Source organism: Poecilia latipinna, unplaced genomic scaffold (genome assembly GCF_001443285.1).
Source record: "Poecilia latipinna isolate Pla-1442-1.1 unplaced genomic scaffold, P_latipinna-1.0 Scaffold459, whole genome shotgun sequence".
In the NCBI taxonomy this organism is placed as follows: Eukaryota; Metazoa; Chordata; class Actinopteri; order Cyprinodontiformes; family Poeciliidae; genus Poecilia; species Poecilia latipinna.
In genome coordinates this window covers 4,756-32,421 of record NW_015113075.1, presented here as the reverse complement: position 1 = coordinate 32,421, position 27,666 = coordinate 4,756, and the positions used below count along the sequence as shown (strand labels likewise).

The 27,666-nt window shown below is 38.9% G+C and overlaps 2 protein-coding genes across 7 annotated transcripts; one reads left to right on the top strand and one right to left on the bottom strand.

The window, feature by feature from the left end:
- Positions 1 to 1,935: 1,935 nt before the first annotated feature.
- Positions 1,936 to 27,666, top strand: abhd17aa (abhydrolase domain containing 17A, depalmitoylase a). Of its 4 annotated transcripts, none has more exons than XR_001425815.1 (7): positions 1,936 to 2,135; positions 2,688 to 2,774; positions 8,668 to 9,169; positions 9,329 to 9,523; positions 10,816 to 10,995; positions 12,062 to 12,342; positions 27,624 to 27,654. XR_001425815.1 is itself a non-coding variant. In XM_015038958.1 (7 exons), exons 3-6 carry the CDS (start codon positions 8,682 to 8,684, stop codon positions 12,285 to 12,287), a joined length of 1,089 nt encoding a protein of 362 aa, XP_014894444.1. In that variant the 5' UTR covers positions 1,936 to 2,135; positions 2,688 to 2,774; positions 8,668 to 8,681; the 3' UTR covers positions 12,288 to 12,335; positions 27,643 to 27,666. The 4 variants fall into 4 exon arrangements, 3 of the variants coding, with proteins under 3 accessions (XP_014894444.1, XP_014894443.1, XP_014894446.1); XM_015038958.1 differs by having other exon boundaries at positions 12,062 to 12,335; positions 27,643 to 27,666; XM_015038957.1 differs by lacking the exon at positions 27,624 to 27,654 and having other exon boundaries at positions 12,062 to 16,072.
- LOC106951424 (GRAM domain-containing protein 3-like) lies at positions 16,558 to 27,438 on the bottom strand. Of its 3 annotated transcripts, none has more exons than XM_015038961.1 (13): positions 27,029 to 27,223; positions 25,088 to 25,240; positions 24,897 to 24,954; positions 22,709 to 22,781; positions 22,343 to 22,446; positions 20,902 to 20,991; positions 20,342 to 20,413; positions 20,185 to 20,241; positions 20,006 to 20,084; positions 19,866 to 19,922; positions 19,660 to 19,759; positions 18,511 to 18,621; positions 16,558 to 17,976 (listed from the first exon to the last, which is right to left on the bottom strand). In XM_015038961.1, exons 1-13 carry the CDS (start codon positions 27,064 to 27,066, stop codon positions 17,961 to 17,963), a joined length of 1,008 nt encoding a protein of 335 aa, XP_014894447.1. In that variant the 5' UTR covers positions 27,067 to 27,223; the 3' UTR covers positions 16,558 to 17,960. The 3 variants fall into 3 exon arrangements, with proteins under 3 accessions (XP_014894447.1, XP_014894448.1, XP_014894449.1); XM_015038962.1 differs by having other exon boundaries at positions 27,142 to 27,167; XM_015038963.1 differs by lacking the exon at positions 16,558 to 17,976 and having other exon boundaries at positions 18,532 to 18,621; positions 19,852 to 19,922; positions 27,029 to 27,438.

The following is a 27,666-nucleotide window of genomic DNA, read 5'->3' as shown; positions in this document are numbered from 1 at the left end:
CTTAGTAGTAGAAGTTATGTTGAGATTCATGAGAAATTTCATAAATCTTTGAGTATGATGCAATTGGTGGAATCGTCTAAATTGATCGTCTAAATCGTTTAACTGAATAACTGGGCCAAAATGGTTTAAGTATCCTGAGAGAAGTTAGTGTGATTCGGTCCAAAAATACTTTATGAATCCCAAAGTGAAGTTAAATGCTGCTGTAATTGAAACTGTCCGGAAGGGTATTCTGTTGCAATCTGTGTTATAGAGGTTGGGAAGAAGCCTCTGTGTAAATACACTCTTGACTTTTTAAGATTTTATTAACTTTTTTTTTTTTTTTGTCAATAACTTAATTTCTCTCAGCCATTTTTTTTTTGTGCGTGTGTGTGTGTGTGTGTGTGTGTGTGTGTGTGTTCCCATTTTGGGGTCTGAAACTCAGGGTCTGGCGATCGGATGTCTTGCCTATGTCAACAACAGAGTCAATAATGAAATGAAAAACAGAATGTTTTACTCCCTAAAGACAACATGTTTTGTAAATGCATAATGGATAAGCTCTAGAACTGAATTAAAATCATTTCTGAATAGAATGTTTGACATCTTTAATAACACAAGATTGTAAGATCCAGTGAAAACAAACAGGAGGTGCTGCAGTTGAAGAAGCACCTCCTGTTGTCAAATGGGAGGTGCAGTTGTCAAATGGTCAACAATTCTGGTCAGTCGCAATCACTTCAATATGAACAACGTAAAGTGTTCTTGATCTTAATGGAACTGTGTCCCATTCATACTGATAGAACTGATGTAGCGGAATCAGGTTTTTAAGCCTGTCTTGCTTGCAAACACCTCTTCAGCTTTGCTCAAAAATGTTTCCATGTAACTGAGATTCCTGATCCATTGTAACTCTTTCTGTTAAAAGGAAATCCTCCTTTCTGCTGTTGCTACATGAATGCCCAGCTTGACGGATTGCTGTAAAGGCAATGATGCTGCCTTACTAGCTTGATGCAATCAGCTGGGCTTTATGAAAAAAGAGAATCTTTTACAACTATAATAATATACTTTATTTGTACAAACTGATTTCATTCTGAAGTGCCTTCAGATAACATTTGTTGTGAAATGCCATCATATTAATAAACTGAATTGGATTAATTGCCACTCCCAAATATCGACTTTGTTGTTCTTAACACACTTGTCTGCCAAACATGGCGGTCTTTGTCTCAATGTGTATTTGCAAACTGTAATTAGGCTTTTTTTTATGTTCCTTTGGTGTAATGGATTTTTTTTTATTGTTGAGTAGCCTTTCAGCCCATGTCAGCATAAGGGATATGGACAATGACAATCTACTGAAAGCTTCAGCCAACATCTTCACAAGGTCTTTTTTGATTGTTCAGGGGTTGACATGCACACCCTAAAACAGGCTCACGAGATAGTCAAATACTGTGCAGATTAACTCAAAAACAGCAAAATACCCCTTTTATTTAGCAACAGGCTGAACGTTTTAAATCAGTAGCCAGTTATGATATCTTCATGTACATGTTTTTTTTTTTTTTTTACAAAATATACGCTTTGCATACACAAAACTTACACTTTACACACAATATCAACCCCACTTAAGTGCTGTCCAACCCAATAAGATGCCTGGGGTGGCGAGTCACATTGCCCATTCCCCATTACTCAGAATCTGGGAAGCGTCGTCTCCCGTGTACATCTTTTAGTACGTAATGAAATGTTTAAAGTCACAGAACCCGGTTTGTATTGCTTTGGAATGATATTTGTCATAAAGGGTAAACAGCGCTAAACTGCATGAGAGAAAAAAATATATAAGAACGTATTTGATGTTTCTTCTTCTTAGTAAGCAGTATATATGAAAAAAAAATACTTACAATATATACCTATTTAGTTTAGTTTTGATATGTAGCTTTGTTGCCTGGTTGAATGAGGATTTGACGCTCTTACGTCACTTCCGGATGAAGTCGGGCAGTAGTAAAAAAAAAAAAATCTGGTAGCCATGAATTTCAGCTAGCTTGCCACCGACAACTGGTTGGTACACTTGAGTAAGTCCATCCATGTCAAGACACAAGAAGGATTTTCGTAGTCCTACGCTGCTTCTGAGTACATATAGGACCTCTCCATCCCGCCTATCGCCCTGCTGTGAATCGGTATGTAGGTCGCTTTCAGACGGCCAAGCTAACGAGCTAGCAGCAGCAGCCGCCGCTAGCTGGGCAACCTGCTAGCGGTAGTGATGGATGGATTTGGCTGCTAAATACAGAGGTTCCGGTGATTAGTTTGACTTCTGTCGTGTTGGCTTTCTCCTCGCCTGTATATCCTAATATTACGGACCAAATCCAACGCTTTATATCATGTTTAAAGCAGATTTCATTAGCATGCCAGTGAGTCTGTGTTTTTGCTGAGATAGTGCTGTGAGTATTATCCCTGTTTACCCTTGTCAATAGCATCTGATGTCATGCAATTTATTGCCTATTGTTCATAGAGACCAACAATTTGCTGTCTTTGGAGCATTCGTAGAAGTAATCCTTGTTATATCGAGTCCTTAAAATAAACTCACATGTGTGATCTGTGATTTTAAGGGTTTTTAAACGTGTAGTTTACTATAAAATTAGACTGGAATACAAGAAGGTGTAGGTTGTCTGATTGTTTGTTCGTAATTAGTGCACTGTTCAATTTCAACGAAATCATTTTACTTTGACTAGGATCTGGCTGGCTCACCGAAGAGACTGCAAGACATTGGTGCAGAGCTTTTCCAGTTAACTTCAACAAAAAAGGATTTCTAAATACAGGTATGTGGTATGTTGGTAACCTTTTCAAAAGGATAGTATAGAAAAGTAAGTTATTTATCTGGACAAATATATATATATATATGTTATTAATAAGAGGATCATCTGTGTAGGTTGAAAGGTTAAGGTTGTTTTAAAAGTTAAAATTCTTGGGTAACTTATGAGGACACTGAAACCTGAGGACACTGAAACCTGAGGACACTGAAATGTGTAAAATGTTCAGATTTATTATTAAAAACAACATAAAATATTGTTCTCAACATAAAATGCGTCCTGCTTTTATTTTATTTTTTTTAATCTAAAGATTATGGATAAATACTTAAAATTAAGACAAAAATTGGATCTAGCACAGGCTACTTTAGCATATGATTGAGTGGTGGACTGGTTTATTTAGGAAATGTTGACTCTTAGAGCGCGTGTGCTCAAGTTCAGTCATCGAGAGCTATCATTCTGTCGCTTTTCGATGAATCACAGCTCTGACTTGCCTGAAATCCCCCACCAGGATCCATTTAGCTCTGCAGAGATCTGTTAATCAGCAGTTAATTTGACTCAGGTGTGCTGGAGAAGGGATGCATCTAAAAGTTGCTGTATTGATACTGGACTTTGTTACCTCTGCTTTAAAGAGTATTTGATCCGTTAAAAAAAATAAATGAATAAATCCACCCCTTTTCAGAAAAATATAGCAGGAGATTGTCAGACCAAAAATTCAACAGCAAACCCTTGCTATGTTAACTGGGACGACAAAATTGATTGCAAATGATATATAGGTATCCTTAAAGGTACAAAAACCATATAAGTGAATATGGTTGCGTATCTGAGCAAAAGGAGCAAACGCAAAGAATTTTTTTGGGTTTGGATATTTTATTTATCTTGGTGTGCTAATTTCTTGGCAGGCAACGTGTGCCTCTTAAATCACTGCCGCCTACACTCTGGTGTTGGATCAATTCCTCCCTAACTTATTTTTCTTTAGTTCTTTTTTGTGTAGTCTTAAAGCTTAGAACACACATTTTTTTTCTCAATTTACAACACTGGAACATTGATGCCAGTTATATTTTTGCTGCTGCTCTATATTGAGAATGAAAATGTGGCAGATCTACATTGTATTACATTTGCAGGATGGTTCTGCAGAACCTGGTACAAAAAAATGACATTCTAACATTTTAACAATGCTTACTTGTTTTGTTTCAAAACAATTAATGTGACCCAACACCATGTGATTTAGGTGTTACCTTTGTAGAACGTTAGACAATGCGCTATTCTAACATATTGCAACTTCTAAACATCAAATTACTTTTGCGAGATCAAACTTCAGGCTCTTCTCCGGCCTAAACTTTAATATTTCGATTAAAATATCAAATTTTGGTGATTGTTTTCTTCTGAGAAACTTTTGAGGCTCTCTTTTCTTATTATACTGGTGAAAGGAGTAAAGTTTAAAAGAAAAAAAAATCTTTGCCTTTTATTAAAATTGACACAATCTGAAGCAAAGCATTAAGGAATAAAATAGCTTTGAAACACTAAATATAAACACGCTACAAGCCGATCTACCTACAAGTGTATCAAAGCAGACAGTAAGTAAGGTAGCGTTAACATTAAAACAAACTGCTTTGCATGATAAAAACTTTTAGCGGGAGCAAATTGGAAGTGCATTGAAGACTGCAGCTTTGTCCTGTAGAAACTTCTGATCGTTGACAATATTTGATCCTAACAAAAAACGTCAACTCCATTGAAAGGAACACCAATGGTGAGTGAATTAAGGAGGGCACTATTACAATAATAATGTAGGACATGTAATCCAAAATGTTTTCATAAAACTGTAGGGCTCATTAGTTTAAGTATAAACATGGCATTTATTTTATTAAAGTACCAGACAGAGACTTTGTGTTGGCAGATTCCTTCACTAAAAGGCCCAGCATGGTCGTCGTGCCAACGTGTCAAAATCGGCCTTCGTTGTCGCAGCTTCTTGATGAAAATCTCATAATTTTGTTCTCGGCCTCTCACCACCACCGCTATGTTTAGCCCCTTCTTCTTCATGTCAGGTCTTACTGTAGCTAGTTAACGTTTAAGTTGACTCTGACCAGGTCATGAGTAAATATGGGCAGGAATGTGGGTGGAGCGTGCAGGAGCTGTGGGCGACACTCCGATGTCATTTGCTGTGTCATTCATCAACGGAGAACCTCGAGGTTGTGATTTCATTGGACTCGAATAAATCCAGATATTTTATTTTGTCTTTAAGACAAACAAGCGAAAGAGCCAAGTAGTTTAGATTGAAGCCTAAAATGATGCTACATCTCGTCCTCCTCCTGGGCGTTATAATGGCTCACTCAAATGAACCCTAATAGTTAATTTTTTTCTTATAGAAATTCATTACTTGTGTGGCTTTGTAGCCTCTTTCCAGCTACTACTTGTTGTCCGACAGGTTAGGTTGAAGTGACTTTTGTGACTACACAGGTCTGTCGTTAATCGGGAAAACAGAACATAATATTTTGCATCTAGAATTTATTTTATCCTCATTAAACTAAATTTAGTTCATTTGTCTTTTTCCCCATTTGCAGTGATTAATGTGTTCTGTAATTAATTAAGTGTTGCTGAGCAAACATGAGCTAATGAGCATAATAAAACAGTTGTGTGTCACTAAGTGGGAAAAGTGCGAGACTGAGAAGTTGTGAGAGAAGCATTTTGACTTCTAAATGTTGTTTATGTTGTCATTTCTGTCAGGGACCATGTGTTAAATCAATAGAGTCTAATAAAAAGCCTTTCTCCATCTCCCTCTCTCCTCTCTATTGTCCAATATCTTGTGGCATCCTGTGTCCCCGTGGTTATTACTAATATTTCATAGTCGGTGATAAATGTGTCATTGTGGTAGGCTGCTTTTCCAGTGGGTCGGATGACAACATGCCAGATTTCTCTGCAGATGCTTTATTGGAAGCACAAGTGTATCTGTACACACTGGTGCACATACTTGATAGAAAGACCTGCAACGAATAAGATCAGTGAAAATAATTATCGTGAGGTTTTGCTTTTTATCGACTCCTGTGGAGGAGTGTTTTGTCAATCATGTGCAAAAAAACATCAATTCAATTTATTTTGCATATTAAGGAGAGTTTTGTGCTGTTGCAAAAAAAAATGTTCCTTTTAGATTTAAAGTTTTTCCAAAAGGGTTAAGGGATATGTTTATTTACTTTATTATTTATCAGAAACTTTCCTATAATGATGAATCAGAATGCTTACTTCCAGCCAGAGTTTGGATTTTTACAATTGAAGCTCCCCCCTTTGCCCTCGGTTAATACAGGTCATATGAAAATCACAGGATTCCTTCAAATCTTTATAACCCAACGTTTACATTTGAACCTCAGCCTGAAAAGCTCACAACCTTTTGCCGTGTAAAAGCAACCTGATAATTGGTGCAATTTGGAGGTGTGTGTACTTATTCCTCCTTGGAGCTATGCATTATGTGTTTTTTATTTTTATTTTTAACTTTTTTAGTTTTAGTATTGATGCTTTGTTGCCATTGGTTGGTTAGGTGATCCTGGCTAGTAGCCCTTGCCTTAGCACAAGGCTGTTTCATATTTTGATTACCAATCGAAGTACTTACCAATGTCTAGTACGCTGCGACTACCAGTCACCATGGAGGAGTTGTGCATTCTCAGTTCAGTCTGGGAACTCTTATGCTTCATCACACTTAACCTGGATTAGGGATAGGCAACATGGATTTGAAATCTTATCACCCAATTTTGTGGCATTTTTTTTTTAAATAATAAAAATACAATATATATTTAGAACCTATTTCTAGTATTTTATTTGTTTAGGCCACTGTGTAGCTGTGACTACATGTTTCTGCACTCAGAGCCACACAAACCCCCAAAATACTGGAATCCCATTTCAAAATGGCTTTCCAGGAGGCCTGTTGCATGAAGAGAAGTGACTTTCATCACTACACCACACAACAATAATTGCATCAGTAAATATTTTCACATTAATCGATACTCTCATGTAACCAACATTTTAAAAAACCCACCTATTTTGACAGCACTGTCAACTTTTGGGGTTTTCAGACTTTTCTCATGATAAACCCAAATATTTATTACCGTAAGAAATTTTTCATGCCAACAATAAATTACATTTCTAGTGTCCTCAGGACCCTCCAGACCTGGATGGTTTATAATGTTGTGTAGCAGTAGTCTGAATGTGAACAGGGATTTGAGTAAGTCCTGTCTCTAAAGGTGTCAGCAGAGCCGGGCTTTGGACTTCAGAGCAAATCCAAAGTTGTCAATCGTTGTCGCGACATCCACAGTGATCAACCTTAGTTTAGATTGCTCTTCTTCTGCTGTAGTCTCCCTTTTCTGCAGAGCACACTTTTAGAGAAGCTGTTAATCGCATTAATGCATTTGTGAGAGTCCAAAATCCTGTCAAGAATAATAGTGCTGCTCTTTTGTTTGGCTTAGCTGTATATCTTTATACGCCTCTATATCAGACTAAAAAACATCATGACACATGTCATGCTGATTATTGCTTTCTCAGATTATGACTTTGTTGGACTCGGATGATCAGATTATCCAGAGTAATATTTCTTTGGGTACATTTTTAAAAATTAATGTAAAAAGTAATAAAGTGTTGGGAGTCATTTGCTAAATTCTTTTTTTTTTTTGTATTTTTAGGCTTGTCTTGTTCACCTTAAACATCAAAACCACGTTTACAGTGTTGCTATTTTATGCTTCAGATATTTGACACCACACATTCTGAATAACTGATATCTTGCTTCTGTGTTAAATTACTTTTTTCAAGCAACATATTTTGTAAATGTGTTTCTTTTTTTAAGCAAACGACTCTCTTTGCAACTTTATTAGATTTATCAGCTTTTCGATTGCCAACAGGCACTGGCTTTTAAACTCTTGACTCATTGTTAGTCCTAGACTTGTATCTAAAGGTGCAAATTATAAAAGTTATTTACTTATAATTTGGTAATTTGTCAGCTGGATTCTTGATCTGGAGAAAATAAAAATCATAAGCAGTTTTATGAAACTTTGAGCATAACATTGACCCCACATTTCTTTTATTGCACTACTTCTATTTCTTGTAAAATGACCATCTCTCTATAAAATTGCTTCAATATTTTCTATCTCCACTCTCCTTCCGAGATACAGATATACGCAGATGTTTTTCCATCTCTGTCAAGTTAGAATTAATTGGCATTCAGTGGTGAGCTTTTGTTGCACTTTGAGTAAAGCGAGTGGCCATCTTTTTATTGTTGCTTTTTCTTGTGGCTTTTCCTCACAAGAAAAGCTCCAGAACCCAACGAAACACAGTAAAAGGTTCATGTAGATCTATAGCTGGATATAAACCTTTCCTGCTCTTTTCTCTGCTCAGTGTTCTAATCATCTTTTTTTTTCCCTTCACTTATTCTAAATGAACTGATTCAGATTTGTTTTTATTGAATACACAATGGATTGTTTTAAAGACTCAAAACAATGCGTTTAAAAAATATTTTTGCAGCATTTTTTTTTTTTTGTTTGAGTCATCCCACATCGCAAATATTGAGCCGACCTCACAGACAAAATGGAGCATGTTTGCATAGGTAATGCTAAGTCGCATTATTGCTCAGTTAGTTGTGGAGTTCCTCTGGGGTGATTCCTTGGATCCGTTTTATAGAAACTTCTCCATGTAAGGTCATTCACCGCCTGCCATGGAGTTGCATTCATTGCTATGTAGATGAAACTCTATTTTATGTGAACACTAAAGCAACTGCTTATTCAGCTTCTTATGTAAATGTTATACAGTTGTCAAGAAGAAATTTTCGAATATCAGTCAAAAAAAAACAAAACGTGTGAACTAGTTTTAAATAATTTTGTTTTTCATACGTTTTAATATTTTTTACTAATTCGCTGTCTCTCCTCTTCAGATTTGTGCCAGAAGATGAACGGCCTGTCCATACGAGAGCTTTGTTGCCTCTTTTGCTGCCCCCCCTGTCCCAGCCGCATTGCAGCCAAACTGGCTTTTCTCCCTCCAGAGCCCACTTATGCTTTGCTCCCCGACCCAGATCCCGGATCTGGAGCAACAACCGTGTCTGCCGCCAACTCTGGAGCTGCTCCCCCGTCACTCGGAGCGCCGGGACTGCGTTCGCGGCTGGGTAACGCTGGTGGATCAGACAGAGGAGGCGGTGGAGGAGGTGGCGGTGGCAGTGGAGGAGGAGGAGGAGGAGGAGGAGGCGGCAGCAGTGGTGGCGCTGCCACCACCAGCAGCAGCATCGCTGGGCCTGAAGGCAGGTGGAAGTTGCACCTCACAGAAAGGGCCGAGTTCCAGTATTCGCAGAGAGAACTGGATGTGACCGACGTGTTCCTGACCAGATCTAGCCGAGGGAACAGGGTTGGATGCATGTACATACGCTGTGCTCCCAACGCCAGGTGAGACATGAATCACCACTGTGAGACTGTCGACGCTCAGACGTGCGCTTCATAAACCTGTTGGCAAGCCACCAGCGTTGTACAACAAATTTCAGGTTCGAGTTTCCAGTCTTTGTGCTCCACTAACTCCCATCCTTCTCTTCCCTGTCCGTCCCTCAGGTTCACAGTGTTGTTCTCGCATGGCAACGCCGTAGACCTGGGTCAGATGAGCAGCTTCTACATCGGCTTGGGCACCCGCATCAACTGCAACATCTTCTCCTACGACTACTCAGGCTATGGCGTTAGTACCGGCAAGCCATCTGAGAAGAACCTTTACGCAGACATCGATGCTGCGTGGCATGCCCTGCGCTCTCGGTAAGGAGGCAAGATTCATTTTAATTTAGCTGGCTCTTTATTTTATTTTTTTTAACAGTGGCTCATTTTTAAGTTAGACCAGTTACCAGATAGTTGCAGTAACTCTTTATTATAAGATATTTATAGTTTTGTTGTACAGTAGGAGTATGGTTTTGGCTATGTATAATTATGAGTAATTAAGATGCCAATAAAATTAGTAATTTAGATCCAAATGACTGTCAGTGCTCCACACTATTATAAAGAAATTAATAGGCAAAGAGTTTAATATGTTATTGTTACAAATGCCTGCCTGATGAGGCTGAAATATTAAAATACTAAGCCCATCACTGCTGTTATTTGAACAGCAATAAACTACATATATGTATGGAATAATAAATACAGACACTTTCTCTTGTAAAGACGTTATGAGAGAGAAATTTAATTATTTTGTGAAATTTTTTACAATTTCAATACGCTAGTACACAAGTAAAGCTACTAAAAAGTACAAATATAAAAACGGAACCAATAACATGATGCAGTTCAGTATGAATTGTTAGTATTGAGTAACCAAATTTATTTTGTGAGGTCTGTAGATGAAATAAAGGAATGAAACATTGAGATTGGGTTAAGCTCACAGCCTACAATATTTGTACTGGATTTTCCTTAAATCCCATTTGGTGAAACAAGAGGAACATCCGCTGAACTTGAAATTCCAGTTGACTCTATTCTGTGTCATATATTTTGAAACAAAACAAACAAAACAAAACAAAAAAAAAATCAGTCAGGACCGTGGGCAGCTCAGGCTTAAAAAAATAGTAATCAATATTGGCTTGAAAAGCTCAATCTGTGCATTTCTAACTACTGCATTAAACAAAAACGATATTATAAAGCTCTTAGGACCTTATCCTAGTTTCAAAATAACTAAAACTGCGACTCAATAATTCTTTTTATTTTTATTTTAGAAAAGAACTGTGTAAATTTAACATGACATAAAGCCTTAAAGGGCAAATTGCAAAGCGTAATTAAGTATAGTAGGAATTTTCCCTTTAAAATCTCAGTGCAAATCAAGACATTAAAAGGTAATATCACAATTAACTGTCGGGAGGAATAGTTTGTTGCTTTTCTCACTCGTGGAAATTTATTATGTGAAGCACTTTAACACTCATCACGCACTGTGTTGATTATAATATGTTTAAATTGCAAAACTTGGTATTTGTGAAAGTATTTGTCGACCACATTATTAAAAAAAAAAAAAAAGTTTTGTTCAGGTCGTTTTTCTGTTTTGTTCTGTAATTTATTGGCTTGTTTCACAGGTATGGCATCAGCCCTGAAAATATCATCCTGTACGGACAGAGCATTGGCACAGTGCCCACAGTAGACTTGGCATCGAGGTTCGAGTGCGCTGCGGTGGTCCTTCATTCTCCTCTCACCTCCGGCATGAGGGTGGCCTTCCCTGACACAAAGAAAACTTACTGCTTTGATGCGTTCCCCAAGTAAGTTCCTCGCCTCGGGCATAAATATGAAATTTCCCAAAAAAGCAACTCATGAATAAAATTTCAAAACGCAACGCAGTTGCTAAAATCTATATCGAGTCGAGAAGATTCCCTGCAGGCTTAACGGCATCTTTGGCATCCTGTCAAGTAAACTAATTGTTCTAGTCCAGTTAGAAACTTAGTTAAATTATTATTATTTTGGTCAAAACAATCAGTTAAGATTTTTTCTTTTTTTTTTTTTGTCAAGAAAAAAAACAAAAAACAATTTTACATTTTTCAGTAGTGAAGCAAAAAGCATCAGTCAGAAAGTAAAATACTAACATAGACTCGTGTCGTACTGCTCAGCGAAAACGAGGCAGCAGTCTGAGACAACACTCTTTGGTGTTGACGCTTTTACTGAAGGAGGAAGACAAAAAGTTAGCTATTTTTCATTTGTCAGACTGAAATCAACTTTCAGTTTATTCCTTATTCCCCCGTTTCTTTCAAAAATAAGAAAGAAAAGCTAAAGGAAATGGCATGCTTTGTCATATTTTAGGAGTTTAGTAATGACTTTAAATGAAACAATTTTGTTCTATCAGACTCAAAAAAGCAACACGTTTTTTATTCTGTGCGAGTCCTCTTTTAAGAAAAACTTTTAAATGTATATTAATTTTGACATGTGGTGAATGTTGCTAGAGATGAAGTAACGGCCTGAAAGAAAAAAAAAAAACCTGCATCAAGGTTAGAATTGTTTGTTTTTAATTAAATAAATAGACGATAGATTGGCATGTTTTTCCCATTGAGGCTCCAAAACAGTCTTTTGGAAACAAGGTTGTATTTGAGTTAGATAATGAGCGTTGACTGCATCTGTTTAATTATTTTTTACCCCGGCATATATTGTAGGACCATTTCTTGATGATTTTTATGCTTGATACTTTCTGAATACTCAGTTTTTTTTTTGTTTTTTTACTGGAGAAGAATCCACAAAATTCTTACAGACGTAATCCGATGCACTCGAGACGCATTGCATGTGTGACATTACGGCTCTTGCATTAAAACGTGACTGAAATCCATAAATCTCTTCCAGCATCGAGAAGGTTTCCAAGATCCCGTCTCCAGTGCTCATCATTCACGGTACAGAAGACGAGGTGATCGACTTCTCCCACGGCCTCGCCCTGTTCGAGCGCTGTCCCAAGGCCGTGGAGCCCCTGTGGGTGGAGGGGGCCGGCCACAACGACATCGAGCTTTACAGTCAGTACTTGGAGAGGCTACGGCGCTTCATCAACCAGGACCTGGCTGCGCAGCACGCCTGAGAAACAAGCAGCCTCTACGTGTTTGTATCTATGACACTGTGTATGTGGGTGTGTGGAAGCGTGTTTGCGATGAACGCGTGAGTGATTTTTGGTCACATCTGTGTGTCTTTTTGAAGCAGCACACCTGCAGGTTCAACACAAACACGACCGACGTTGTGTTTCCTGTTTTTAAAGGTGACAAAAAAAAAAGAAATTTTTTAAAACGTCATTAGCTTTATACATTTGTACAGTGTTGGTGAAACACTACAGAACTGGTGAAGTCATTTCAGAGCTGCAAGCGTCGTAGGGCGACGTGGAATTGCAGCTTTAAAACACGTCGACTTAATTCAATTGATAAGCGAGAGATTTTTTATTTTATTTTTTTTTTTGTCCACAAAGGCACACAGATGTAATTCTGAAGTGGTGTTGGTGAGTATGCTGTGATTGTGTGTGTGTGTGATTGTGTGTGCGTTCAAACTTCTCTGGATCTGTGTGCACACATTGGTATGCGTGAGTGAATGTGTGTAGAAATGAAGGACATCCTGATGACTTGGAAACCTAGAGTAGTGGAAGGCTAATGAGGACATCAATATTGATGTTTCTTTTTTGTTTTTTAATCATGTGATTTATGTATAATAATGAAGAATACCTCCACAGTTTGACTAGTTCTCTTTTCCAGTGGACAAATACTGATCAAGCATGTATCCCCCCCCGTCTCCACTACTTGTTTATCTTTTTAATGGACATCAATCTGACTGCCAGGGCATTCCCAAGTTTTTCTCCAGCTAACACTAACCTACTTAATGTGTGGTTTGGGGGTGATCTGTCTCCAGTCCTCTTGTTGTAGCCTGAAATCTTTTCACAGCTTGCGTGGCTACAGAGTGTCTCATACTTTCCCTCGTTATTAATTCTCAAAAGGCCAACTTCCATGTCCTAAACTTTCCACTAAGTAGCAGAAACGTGTTTCAGGGGAATAAATTAGATTTCCCATTCCAAAAAAAAAAAAAAAAAAGTTTTAATTTTCTCGGGATTTTTTTTTTTTTTTTTAAGTGCAAGTCTGCTTTGTCATTTTATCGTGTAAACTCAGAGTGGGCGCGCGGAAAGATTTAAAGAGACGTTTGCAGACACTCCAGGAAGTGGCTGCTCCTGAACAAGAAGCGGTAAAGAAAGTAGCACCTCATAAGACCGCAACGAGGTGACGCAGCAGAGAGGTTGCTGTGATTGAAAGGCTATAATGACGTGCGAGTTATTTTAGTGTTCTTGTTTATTGGGTGGAATGGAACAAGATGCAACTTTGTCACTTTTTTCTTAAAAAAAAAAAAAAAAAAACGAACTTGGGGATTTACATTTCTTTTGGATTTTCTTTAATCGACACAAACTTTAAATGCATCCTTACTGATATTTGGATATATGTCTCGTAGTAAGTTGAAGGCAAGCCGCACAAGTTTCAGGAAGCTCTAACATGTTTGTGGCAGAATCCTGCCTGAATATCTGAACACGGATCCAGCTTTTAAAGATGGTCCAGCAGTTTTTCCAGCATATTCCAAAAGCTTGATGTTGGTCAACTTAAAAACCAGTTTCTATTTATATTTGGGATCATCGTTCCTGTTGAAAACCCAATCATGTGTCTATTGGTTTGAGTTGAGTAATTTGGAGGCAGTCCTCCATCTTTTTTTTTTTTTTTATTGTTCCTGTACTGCTGTCAGCAGAATTGACCTCTCAGCATGATGCTGCCTCCACCCTTCGTTGGTTAAATATAGTTTTATGTTTGAAAGCCTCACTGACCTACTTGTATCTTCTCGATTGGGTCATTGTCTCCCTTCACCATAAAACCTTTGGCTTGACTTTGTGGCCAACTGCAGGTTTCAGGTTTTGGAGCAGCTCTTCCTCGCTCCGCTGCCTCTCAGTCCTTGCTGATATTAAACTCGGTTCACTGGACGTTGATACTGGTGTTTCAGCAGCTTCCACACCCCAGTGAATTTCCTTTCATCCACAGCTGACTGCTTGGAGCAGACAAACTAATTAAATTTAAAGTGTTTCAAATATTCAGTCAGAACCGCAGCTACAAAAAGTGTGAAATTTCTAACTTGCTAAGGCATTTGTCCAAAGTGTAAGGACATATTTGAGCACCTGATGTGTTTTGTGATTTGAAAAAGTGAAGTTGCGTTGTATAATCCTTCCACCCTGGGAAAATGGTTCAGATGCATAATTAAGTCTAAAATAAATCAGAAAATCATGCATTATAGTAGTCATGTCAACGTCTGAATGGCACTGTAAATGTTTTAATTTTTGGAGAGAGCCATTGTTTTTTTTTTCCATTTCTTTTTCTAAGCTTTGCTGGAAACTGTCTAGCTGCCTCTTGAGTGAGACGCCTCTTGAGAATTGAAACAAACGTAATTAAATGTTTTGGCCTTCGGTCAGAAGCGAGGCTAAAAAGTTGAGACCTTTGGAGCTTGATGCTTTGATAAAAGTTGACTCCAACAGCTGCCGTCTGCTCCAACAAACCAACACGAATTACATCCGTTTTTATTCCGATGTTGCGCGTAACCTGAATTTTGCCGGTTAGCATTCATCCGTTTCTAGCCGCCACCGCCGCAGCAGCATATTCGCTAGGCGAATTTTAGCTTCGATGTAATTTTTCCTGAGTTGATTGTTTCATAATCATACTTCGTGATGTTGAGACTGATAATGTGATTCAGATGAGGTGCCAGAATGGAATATAGCTTCCTGTACCTTCCTGTTTTTGTTTCCATCTCTGGCCCTAAATGTACAGAAGCTCTTCTTGTGGCTGGCAGCACACTGCAATGTCTGACACAAGCCATACCTGAGCCTCGTCACTGTTGTTGTGGTGCAGGTTCCACCACACGTACGCACACACACACACACACACACACACCTTTGCACATCGACATGCATACACAAACACACACACACACTATATGTATTTACACATTTATATATATATTTATATCTGATCTAGCATGAAAAAGCAGGTCTTAAGTTCAGCACTATTGTATAAAGCATCCAAAGTGTAACAAGGGTATAAAATGTACGTCCGTGTCTTTTCATTATCATTGACTGTGTTCTAAAGGAGAAAAGCATCATGGATACAGGTTTTCCTGGGTGAAGAAGTACCAGCAGGTCCCGTGTGCAGACCTGCTGTAGTACAAGGCGTTTGCCGCACAGGAGATCCATCAATTTCAGCGATTGTGGCCGCATTGTATCAAAGGGAACATTTAACCGGCGCTGACCTGATTGCTCCATTTTGGGAGTGCGCGTGGGTCTCGGGAAGCAGCAGAAGACGTTTTCTGAACCGCCACTCACCTCCTGTCTGCTCGAACAGGGGTATTTCTCTTTTCTTCTTCTTCCGTTCTCATCCTGTGCTTTGCGTATGTGATGTTTGAGCAATGGAAATCTGTTGCATTCTCAAACTCAGAAACTGAGTCGTCAGAAGAATTTGAGAGAGTAAAAAAGTCTGTCTCTCTCGCTCTCTTGAAGTAAAATTTGTCCTCAGTTTTCTACCGGAATGGGGAAACCAGGGAGACCTCACTGGTTTGGAGAATCTGGGTTGGAAACGTACCGTTTATCGATGCACCACTATGGTTGATATATTGTATCCTTTGGCCTTGAATGTTCATTGATTGGGGAGGGTGGGGGGATAAGCAGTAAAAAAACTGTATGCATGTCTGTTGTGTTTTGCAGAGCAAATGATGGGATGGAGCATAATCTTGTGTTAATGTGAGGATAAAGGTGAATTCATGGCGTTGAAACATTAAAACTCCAAAAAAAAAAAGAAAAAAAAAAGGATGTTTATCTGAATTTTTTAATGCTGATACTAACTGATGTAATGTTGATTTTTTTTATTTCTTTTTTTTTTGTGCTAGAGATTGACCGGGTCCGATGTGGGGGAGGGGGGGATGTAGAACCTATTAGTAGACTGTTTATATGGTTACTGTACTTACCTGTTCTTTTCTTTGTATTATAATTTGTAATTTTATGTTGCTTTTTTTGAACTGAAAATATGATGTAATGAAATGAATTCATGGGACTGAATCTTGACCTTTTTATGGACAACAAAATAAAATCACTTACATACAAAAACATGAATTTGGGTGATTTTTTATTATTTACAATCCATAAATTAAAATTTATTGCACAAACTATGCAGTTACAAAGGTAGGCAAATATTTGTGCGTTTAAGACTGCTGCCATGTTGGAAGTAATGAATGAAAATGTTAGGGATTCTTGTAAAAACAGTAAGTTTCAGGTAAAGAAATCAGCTTTAAGTTATGCATTAAATTTATACTGTCAGAGCACATATTTTACACAGATTACAATTGGTGCCAGAAAATTCATTTGTGAAAAACACAATTTGCCAACAGTAAATCAAAACCTAAAATTTGACCCTTTTTATTAATGTTTAAAGAATCTGAAGATGGTTTTGGTTTCTTCGTATTGTTTTTTTGGGGGTAAACGTAAGGTCGCAAAAGAAAAATCGGACGCCATTGCTACCCCGGGTTTAATAAATCTGTAGTGGCTTACTGCCCTCTGGTGGTCAGATGCTGTCATTAACAGGCTGAAGTACATCAACTTGAAAGGTACAATAAAAAACACCACCATCGGGTGTGAGGCTTAAAAATAAAGACCTAGCGAGTTTATATTCCGGCTGAGTTATGAGACTGAGTCTGTTCTTATATTTGCAAAAAAAATAGCTGATCCAAAAAAAACACATCAAAAATCACTGCCAAGGTGCGCTAGTTGTCTCCACATAGTTCTGTTAGCTTCTGGCGCTGGGTTGTTCCTCACATGCAGACTGGAAAGGCATGCACCAGTTTGGGATTCCTACACAGACCTCCAACTTGAGTAAAGCTAATATAGTTTTATAGCATTTACTTTAAAGAAAGAAAGAAAGAAAAAAACACCAAATATAAATGTGAATGTGATCTATTATTTGGTGCAACAAACATAGCCACTAGAATAACAATTCTACAGTTATAATATGCATAACATTATTTTTGATAAATAGATTTAAGCAAAGACCTGTTAAGTTTAGTTACCAATAATCTCAGTGGACTATGCAGTTATAGAAGTTAACTATTAACTGTACCTCACTGATTTTATTACCTTTGGCATCTGCCTGTCGACTGATTTATTGTGAATTTCCCAGCTGCATTTTTGAAAACCACACACCTTAATAAAAGCACCATCTTTTAGCCACAGTACAGCAACAAGTGGGGGAAGGGCAGCACTAAGTTACTCCTGTCAAAACTGTACTGTCAGTTAAATAAAAGGAAACGAACCGCTACATTGTCTGTTGTGAATAATGCACCGTTAAACGCTTTGGGTCTTAATGAAGCCAAGGTCATACTACACACTCAGGTATATTCCGCACATTTCAAGGATTGGGTTGGTAGCAGTACGGGGTTAATTTTAGCAGTTGTATGACAGAAATTTGTGGAGGCAACTTTTAGAAACCCTGATACAGAATCCTATGTATTTCTGGGTAAAGAGAATCCAGTTGTACCTTTAAGATTAGCTGTAGAACATCAACTTTAAACAGGAGTTTACTTTCTGTTGTGAAAAGTATTTGTGTGCAATACTGGAAAAAAGAAATATTATACATGTTCCATTTAAATATACATTATGTACAAAAGTCAGTATGCGTTACTGTCGAGATGTCTTTGTTCCGGGTGTTTATGTTTCCTGGTACCTGGTGGGAAAAACAAGACGAGGACGAAAAGTGAGCTGAAGATAGAGGAGGAGTGAAATTAATATTTAGCCTAATCAAAACACACTTATAAGCAACTTAATAAAAGTTGGTTACATTGTAGCTTTTTAAAATAATGCTAAATTGATTTTATTTAATAAAGTAACATTTTATTGCTAAAATCTGACTTCAAATCTAACTCTGGCAAACGTAGATCTGAATGCTTAAGTTTACAAACAAAGGTGGATGTTCTGAGACAAGATTTACTGTCGAGATTTCAAAAAGTTTTTAATTCCTCCCTGTTGTTTCAGCACAAAAAATACAGACAATACATCCTGGTATGCAATCACTTTTCTCTCCTTCTGACTCCTGGCACGAACAAGTATGGCCACTTCTCCCCTATCTAGCTGCGATCAGCAGTAGCTAATTGTTTGAAAACCGGTTTGAGACGTCTCACTTTTTTCCCACACACACACACGCACACACACTCCTTAACCGACTTCCACCATGCGGGTTTGTTTGCGCGACTTCACTCACTCTGCGTAGTGCGAAAACAGATCGGTCAGGGCTCCTAGAGAGCTCAGCTGCTCCTCCAGAGCGGTGATCCTCAGCCCGATGTAGCCGGACACCAAGAGCAGCAACAACATCCTGCGAGAAAAACAAACAAATAAAAAAAAAAAGGAAGGAAGGAAGGAAGGCATTACATGAATGCAAGCTTCGCGTTCCACAAGTTACAACCCCAAGCTGTGCTTTCACTCTCAGGGTTAAAGGCGTGAGATCATAGAGTGCTGATTTTACCAACAATAAGATATCAGTTACATCCATCTTTGTGGCGCACAAGGAAAAATCACGGCACGTTCAGAAAGTTGACGTGGCAGCACGGGTGTGTATGTTTTAACATTTCCAAACTCAAAAACGTTTGTCAAAAGATTGTTTTCTGCAAGAGTCCGCATTACAGAGCCTCAATCACATCACTGTCCTCTGTGATTAAAGTATCTAAAGTTTGTTCTTACGGAAGAACTGGACTTCTTTAGTTAAAAGGCCAAATGTCTGAGTCCTCCATGACGCACACTCAGTTAGAAATGTGCAGTAGTCAGCAAAAAAAAAAAAAAAAAAAACTTTCGCTGATGGAGGTGGGAAAATATTTATACCCTTTGATCTGACATGTTGTATTTTATTAGGCCTTTAGGTTACAGATCAAAACAAAGCAGTGCAAGACTGAAATAGCAGGAATGGACACATGGTTTTCAATTGTTTTTGTATAAATCTAAGTCTGGCATAAATATCTGTTCTGCCACCGTTAGTCTGGTTGACCTTCAGTACAATTTAGCATCACCTTCAAACTTCACTTAGTTTGAATGACTATTCTCACCAATTGTGTGGTGTTACTTTGTGTCCCACATAAAATCCTACATTGAAGTTTGTGAATGAAATGAGTGTAATTCATTCCACACAATTGGCTGCCGTACTTAAACTATCTGCTGACTGGACAACTTGTGACAGAGTTAGATTTTCAGCCGCTTTATTTACATTCAGCTTAGATAAGGATGTGGGTTTTATTTTGCCTCAGTAAAGCAGCTGAACACGGACCGAACTGAACAGAGCGAGAGCCAGGAGACGGATGGCTTTTCAAACAAACCGAGAAAGTTTGGCTCGGCTTTAGCAGACTTGTGCGGTGTTACTCACAGGACCAGGAAGACATGGAAGACGACTCTTAGACTCAGAACTTCTCTGAAGAACAATAAAAGCGTAACTTTCTCAAGGAACCTCCAGATCCACGACCCGGCTAACAAGAAAAAAAATAAATAAATAAAACATTTAAAAAAAACGAAAGCATCAATAAAAATGTAAACACATCAACAAGTCAGGAGTCGTTACTCGGGTTTTCTCACCTCTGCCATTTTCATTTGTGAAACCGCCTCCCTGCGCGGTCTTGCATGTGCCGTCAGCTGCGGAGGAGACACAAATGCGTCGTTATTCGCTGCGGCGACGTCGACATGCTCTCTACTGCAGTTCAGATCGGCCTCTTTACCTCCACCGTCGAACGGAGAAACGCTGTGGTTGAGATCGTTGTTCTCTAAACTGTCCTCTAAACTGGAGAAGCTGGAGGTCTGTGGGCAAAAAGATTTGCGGAGGCTGAGAGTCGTTTTTTTTTTTTGTTTGCTTCTGGATTCGCGCCGCCTATAAAAGTCTCCTGAGACGCAGACTCACCGGATCATGCTCAAACTCTGCAGAGGACAGGTAAGGGCTGCTGCTTGGGCTGCTCTCCTAATGCAACCGTTAAAAACAAAAACAAAAAAAAAACAAAAAAACTGTTAAAAATCTGAAGTTTGCTTTTGCTCACCAAATGGGAGAACGTTTCATTTACCTGAGGCTGACAGCAGAGGCTTTGGAGGAGTTTGCAACAGGCACTATAGTTCCTCACTGATGCAAACAAATACTGAAAGAGAAGAGAAAGGGTTAAATTTGGGCCAAAGCGTGGCATAGGGTTTGCTCTGCAGAATTAGCATTAATTTCCGTCTTCCCTTCTTCCCCCACTACTGTTTCAATGTTTGATTTTCATAGATTTTTTTTTTTAATTATTATTATTATTAGCTGGAGCCAAAACTGAGGGAGATAACAGAGTCAGGCCATAAATTTCAGTTCCTGGAGGGAACAAGTCTCACCTGATGCATCTCAAGCTCAAACTGCGCAAAACAACTCATAGGTGTTCTGTTAAACATGCTGATTGGCTTTCGTCGCCAATTACAAAAGGCACCGAAGTCCCAGTAATGGCAACTTTATCGGTTTCAAGCGTAATCATATCTGGAATACGTTGCTTCAGCTCCGCAACAACGCCGCCGCCTTTGCTCAGGCGACCCCCGAAGCGATCTGCATGGAATACCAAACACTGTGCCGGTCTAAAAAGCGCCAGTGGAGGAGCCTGACCTTCTCTCCGCCAGATGTTAGCACGGACAGCATAGACAGGGTTGGGTTGTGTTTCTTTATCTCCTTCACACTGGAAATAGCAATCACCACCTGTATTAAAAAAAAAAAAGAGCAGGTCAGTTCTGGACGCTGTGCTACATTTGAGTCATGCACCTAACTGGTGTATTTATCCAGCGAAGGCGAAACACCTTTGGGTAAAATAGAAAAGGTTTTCGTTGTTTGGATTCCCTGAAATATCATCACGCACTGATTTGTTGGAATGATGGAAGTGACGGTTTAAAAGGTTCACAAAATAGCATTCAATACCCTGAAGTAGATCTGTTATGTGTTTTTCTTAGTTTGTTGTTTTAGGAAAGTAGAGGAGGTCTTAGCTGCTCTACCTGTTAGCTTTAGCTTCCAGCTAATCGGGATTTATATCCACTGAAGATGGCGAAAGAGTTACAAATATGATTTGACCGCTTACAAACTTCTTCTGTTTTTCAGCAAATATGAGACAAAGATGAGCTGAGTAAACACATAATGATGCCTGGTTATAAAATGATGATTCTTTAAAAAAAAAAAAAAAACCTGTGAAAAAAGTGAAAAGCTAATTGAGCCCAAAATCTAGTAACTGGTTGTGTCAAATATTTGTGACAACCGACTATCATGCTCACTCTTCTTTTGCCAAGCGTGTCATTCGTTTTAAATTGAAGCATCAATTTGTTTTGATTCCAACTTTAACTAGGCCACTTTAAAACCTTCCTAAAATTGGGGAGGGAAAACTGCTGCATTTTCCCCCCAATTTTATTTATACAACAAATTTTATTTTACACAAAAACTCCAACAGCAGAGCGGGGCATACACAACTTCGCACGTCACAGGCGTCACCTCCACATGATAAAAAGAAGAAAGAAAAAAAATCTGAACTTTTATGTTGGGCTGTCCGACTACAGAAGACGAAAGCGAATTCTGTGGACGAATAAAGCTAAAGTCGGAGACTTCTTTAAAAACCTGAAATGCTCCACTTCCAGTAAAAGAGAACATATTTTCATGCTCATTAAATTAGGATTTTCTTCTCTATAAATCTCATTAGTCAGATTAAACGTACTTTTTGAAAATAACAGCCTATATGAAGGTATTAAACATGCTTTCAGTTAAGTCCATCTGTACTAAAAAGGTTTTTTATTGGTCTGATGTAATATTCTAATCATAAACATTATGTTTTCATTCGCTGCAAGTGGAAAATCATCAAAACCGGCAGAAACATCAGTCTGTGTGTGATTGACCTATATTATTAATGTGTTTCACTCAGTGAACATATCTAACGAAATAAGTGGAATTTTCAATAAGATTTAAATTTACCGACCGAGTTTGTACGTGAAACTTATTTGGCTTTTCGTCACATTTTTGACTTTTCTCTGACGTTCTTGTTACACGTCAAAAATGCACCAAAGCGAATTACCTTGGTCTCTTTCAGGAGCACAGACGAGTAGAAGCACACGTTGTTCTCTGAAACAAAGAGTTTTCCGTGATACAGGACCTCCCTCTGCAAGGAACAGGTAAACGCTGCAACAACAGAAGCGCATAAAAAAAAAAAAAAAAAAGAGGGTCACCGGGGGGAAACATGAGCACATCTGCTGAATCATTTATCCACGCGAGGAGCTTGCGGCTCCGCAGGACATTTTGGCAATCGAGCACATCCGGAGGTCCGGCGATTGGAAAAGTAAGACAGCGGAGATAATTGGAACAAAAGTCAGGACGTGAAGTGGTTTTCCATAATCGATCGCCGTAAATGAGCAACAGACTTTTTGATTGCGAGAACACTCACTGTGCGTCAGCCTCTCCTCCGCTGGGATCTCTGGAAACAGTTTGTGGAAGGTTTTGATGTACTTTATGCAGCTCTGTGGAGGAACACAAACAGCTGTTCAGATGTGTGGATGTTGAGCAGTTTAACCGAGAACCTTTTCCTTTCGACACAAAGTTGGACTCGGATCGGAAGTAACAAATACTCGGCTCGGGAGCAACGGCAACACTAGTGCGATCGCAGCCGATGACAGAGGACGTGCCATCTTTCTGGGAAGAAAGTCCTTTAAACTTGAAAAGTAGCACACATTTGAGATCACTGCCAACACTTGAGGGATTACCATTTTTAGATAATAAAAGCAATTATCTTTTATTGTTTTCACGCAGCGATGAATGCAGCAGCCTGCTGCAGACGGAGAAAATCACATAGGTTAAACTAAAAAGCGGGGGCTTGCCTAAAATACCTAACTTAATCTTAAAATGACATAAATAGGGGATGACACTCCCATTTTTATTCCTACTAGATTAAGCTTAATACAACCCACTGGGCCAATATAGTGCCTTTTTTCCTCCTGTGTCATTCTTATATTTTGACACTGACATCATATATGAAAAATTTGAAATCTACCATTTAAGATCCAAATTAATTATTTGTTTTTCTATGTTTCTTTGTTTTTTTTAAGAAATAGGAACTTTAGAACAATTCAATTTAGTTCAACTTTTGTGAATGACGTGAATATACACACACACACATATTATATATATATATATATATATATATATATATATATATATATATATATATATTATCCAGATAAGGTTTTTGAAACCGTCAGGGAAGTTTATAGACCCAGTCTAATATTTGACATCAGAATGAACAAATAATGATGACTAACATTAGTTCCTTTCTATTAGTTACTGAATAACAAGCCTGTGCGTCACTTGACAGCATCTGATTTAGGTCATTTATTCAATTGATACAGGTGTGTTGGAGCAGGTGTATCTAAAACATGTGGGGCCACGTGCGAGTATCTTTGAGGCTGTTCCTGATTTATTTATTTATTTTTCCCCTTTGGAGATCCTATGGTACTGATGCACATTCCTGGGACGTCATGCCGTGAAAGCAAGTCTTCAAAATGTCCCGCTCCTAAAGCATTTTTCAGAAAATGGAGTTCATCTTGTCTGGAAACTGCTTCACATCGTCTCCTATACCAACCAGCGAGCAGCAAAGTCAGTCTGGGGTCAGTCAGACAGTCACTGTCGACGCTCAATTAATGTCTGAAATTTCCAGATTGGCAAACTTACTGAAGCGTCTGCTTTTTCAGAGCTACTCCCACCTGCAAGCGTCAGTTAGTGCAAAAAAAAAGGGAACTGGAGGGAAAACGATCGTTTGCCACTCAGTGGCGACTACAAGGCTCACCGACAAAATAAATCTGTGCAAAAAAAATAAATAAATAAACAAAAAAACATGACATTTAAAATAGGATGAATGCATGAGCAACCATAAAGAAAGTCAATCAAATTTGCTAAATGCGTTCTGCCTAAAGTTAAACTCGTATACAGGGTCTTTTTGTGATGGCAATAAAATGTGAGAATTTGTTTTGGTTTAAATAACTGGGCCTTTTTCATAAACAGTTCTTGCAGGTATGTTATAATGTCATATATCAATTTAGCATTTATTGTATTTCTTTTTCCTCCCCCTACAATCCAATATATTACTTCAATTTTAATTAAAGTGTCACTATTGTCATTTGAAAATAAATTTATTTTTTAAATTTATAGAATATTATCTGATTATCTCTATGTAGCACCCAATTATGCTCCACCCTGATTACTACAAGATTTTCCTGTTCAGGTTTCAGACTGATGAGAAGTTGTTTTTGTTTTTTTTAACGCCTTAAAATATTATAATATACTTTGTGGTCGTCTGTCAAATAAAATCCCAACAGAAAACGTTGGAAGATAAAGGTTGCATTGAGACGAAACATAAAATAACTGGGCCTGACATGTGATGGAAAATCTTAACATTTCTTGACAACACAAGCTTTCACAGATATCACAAAGTGTAAATCTCAATTCAAGCTACATATCTGGGTCATAACTCTTTATGGCTTTAAAAAGGGGGGATGCTACAAGTTTACATATTTACTTCACGTGCAAAGAAAAAGGGAACAACACACTGAGGCGATAAGGAAAGTATGAATCTGACTTACAGGAGTGATGGTGAGCACATCCGATCTGCTGAGACAATCTCCTGCTGTGGCCTGGTCCCTGAAGTCACAAACAGTTTCGTTTCATTTGGATGGACGGCATCGCCGCACAATCTCAGAATAAGTGTGATGTTTTCTCTCAACTGGAACTTTTCTGGATGTCCGTGTGGTGCTGAATGCGTTGTGCACGGTACCTGTTGCCCATTCTGAAGCTTTGAATTAGCCGCCTGCCCTGCAGCTGCTGCTGCTGCTGCTGTTCGACATTCCCCAAATTCAGGCTCTGGCTCCGGCTGCACTTCTTGACGCTGCCTCTTCTCGTGAGAAGAGGGGAGGGCTCGTCCACAACTCTGGTCCAGGGGGGGGGGGGGGGGAAAACGTCAAAAGGGACGATCCAGCTTTTTTAAATGAGCCTTGCAACGGCTCAGATCGATATATGCGAAACAAGGTAAAGAAATGAAATCGCTGATGGGAACAAGAGTTGGAGGCGCAGCATTTTTAGAGGCGTCAGCGCGGATCAAAGCGGCTCCAGTGTGCTGACAGCAAACATCATTTCATTAAAACCTTCAGCTTCATCGTTCCGTCTCGGACAGAAACAGGAATTCGGCTCGTTTTACACAAACGGCTTGTAAAGCATCAACAAAGAGTCGTGTTCGGCTCTGCAGGAGGCACGGATGAACAGCAAACAGGCACAAGGAGAGTTGTTTCGTTTCTATGAATCCAATGTAATGCGCCTGTCGGGTAACGCCGCTCTTCACAGCAGGTGTTTGAAGTGCCACAGCAGCGAAATTACAGCCCTGAGCAAAACTACTTACACCCTTTGATTTTATTCCCCCTCCCCTTCATATTTCCACAAAGTTCAAATTATTATATTGGGATTTTATGTGACAGACCAACACAAAGGAGGGAATGTGTGTGGACAGGAAGTAATAGCGTACATGCCGTTTGAATAAAAATAATAATAAAAGTAGTGAAATGTGCGACTTGCATTAGTATTCACTCCACTTTACTCTCATGTCCATATATAAAACCTAGTAAACGGAGATTATCCGTTTATAATTTAACTTCAGCTGTTCTGTGATTCCCTCACAGGCTTGTTTCAGCAAATCAGCGAACAACCTGCATTGTGAAGATGTGGAAGTTGTGGAGAATTTAAAGCAAAGTCAGTTTACGAAGCAATATCCCAAGTAAGTTAGAACATTTGCTGCTCATGCCGTTACAAATTCGTGTGTGCCTGCTCATGCTGTTGCAACTGTGGAGGAGCTGCAGAGTTTCACGGCCTAAGGTGAGAATTTCTGTCAGCTCTTAGCCATGTACTCGGTGAAGCTAAGAGCAAATAAAAAAAAAAAATAATAATAATTTCAACCACTTTTTTGGCCTATAAGCAAATGTCAAATGAAGACTGCAAAGTATGAGACAAATGTGCTTGCAGCATCAAGCTGAGCAGAGGTCCACCTTCCGGCAGAATCACAACCCAAAAAGAGACACAGCGAAATGGCTTTGGAATGGGAAAACGTAGTCCATATGCTAGAATGGCCTCTTCAAAGTCCACTTAGATCAGTAGAATTAAACTGCAATGCTCTCCATCCAATCCGAGCTCCTTTGCAAAGAAGAACGAGCGAAGATGCCGGTGTCTAAAAGCCTGTAGAAATGCAACTCAAAAGAGCAAAAGAGGGAGCTTTATAGATTTTTTTTTTATATGTAAATAAACGACTAATTAAACCCTGTTTCTTTTTATTTTTCCACCTTCACACAACTTTGAGTCGGCCTATATACCCCATAAAATCCTTGTAAATAGGTTGAAGCTTGAAGTGGTGACGTGAGAAAACGCGATAAAGTGCGAGAAGTATGCGTGCTTCTGCGGCGCTGCATCTCTGAGTTATTGCTAGTCATTCTGCCGTCGCTGGGCAACAGCAGGGATCCCTGGAGGTTGGTTTCACTTTGAAAAACCAAGCAACGCAGAGTCTGGTCACATATATCTACCCAAGGACCAATTCGTCATCATAAAAGACGGACCTTACAAAAGGCGAGAAGCCTCGCGAAAGCCTGGCAACAATACAATAAGTACAGTTCACATTTAATTCATTCTTTTGTTTGTTTAAAAAAAAAAAAAAAAAAAAAAAACGAGAAATACTCACGAACTGCCCACTGAGAGTTTTCTGCTTTTCTGAGTCATGACAAAAGAAGACTTCCCAACTTCCACACAAAGTAGTCAGTCACCAATAACACGACAGTGCGATGATGTTCTCACTTCAGACTCATTAGCTCTCAGCGCCTGGCGGTCCAGTGTTTTCCTTTTCCTGGAAGTCGCTTGGAAATAAGCAGGTGACGGAAAGAGAAGACTGCCCACTTGTTCGAGGGATACAGGTGGGGAGGAAGCGCCGTTTCAAACGAGCCAATCAGAGGACGACTGCGGAGGTAAAAGCTGTGACGGTGGGCGTGGCCTGCATTCAGAGAAGGTATGTGGAGATGGCGGCGAACCTTCGCATGACAAGTCACGCACAAGCCTTTTAACCTGTTCGGCCTGCGCAGATAGGCATCAGAGTGATTGACGTCCCGCTTCCAAAGACAGTCCATGACTTAGCAGTTTTCTCAAATGCTTACACGAAAAGTTTCACATTCGTCAGTGAGGTAATCAAAGCTGATTATATTAAAAAAAGATCCAGCTGACTATAATTATTATTTTTTTTTTGTAATCAGATCTGTGTCGAATTTGTACCGTTTAATTTATTTTGTGTGTGTGTGTGTGTGTGTGTGTGTGTGTGTGTGTGTGTGT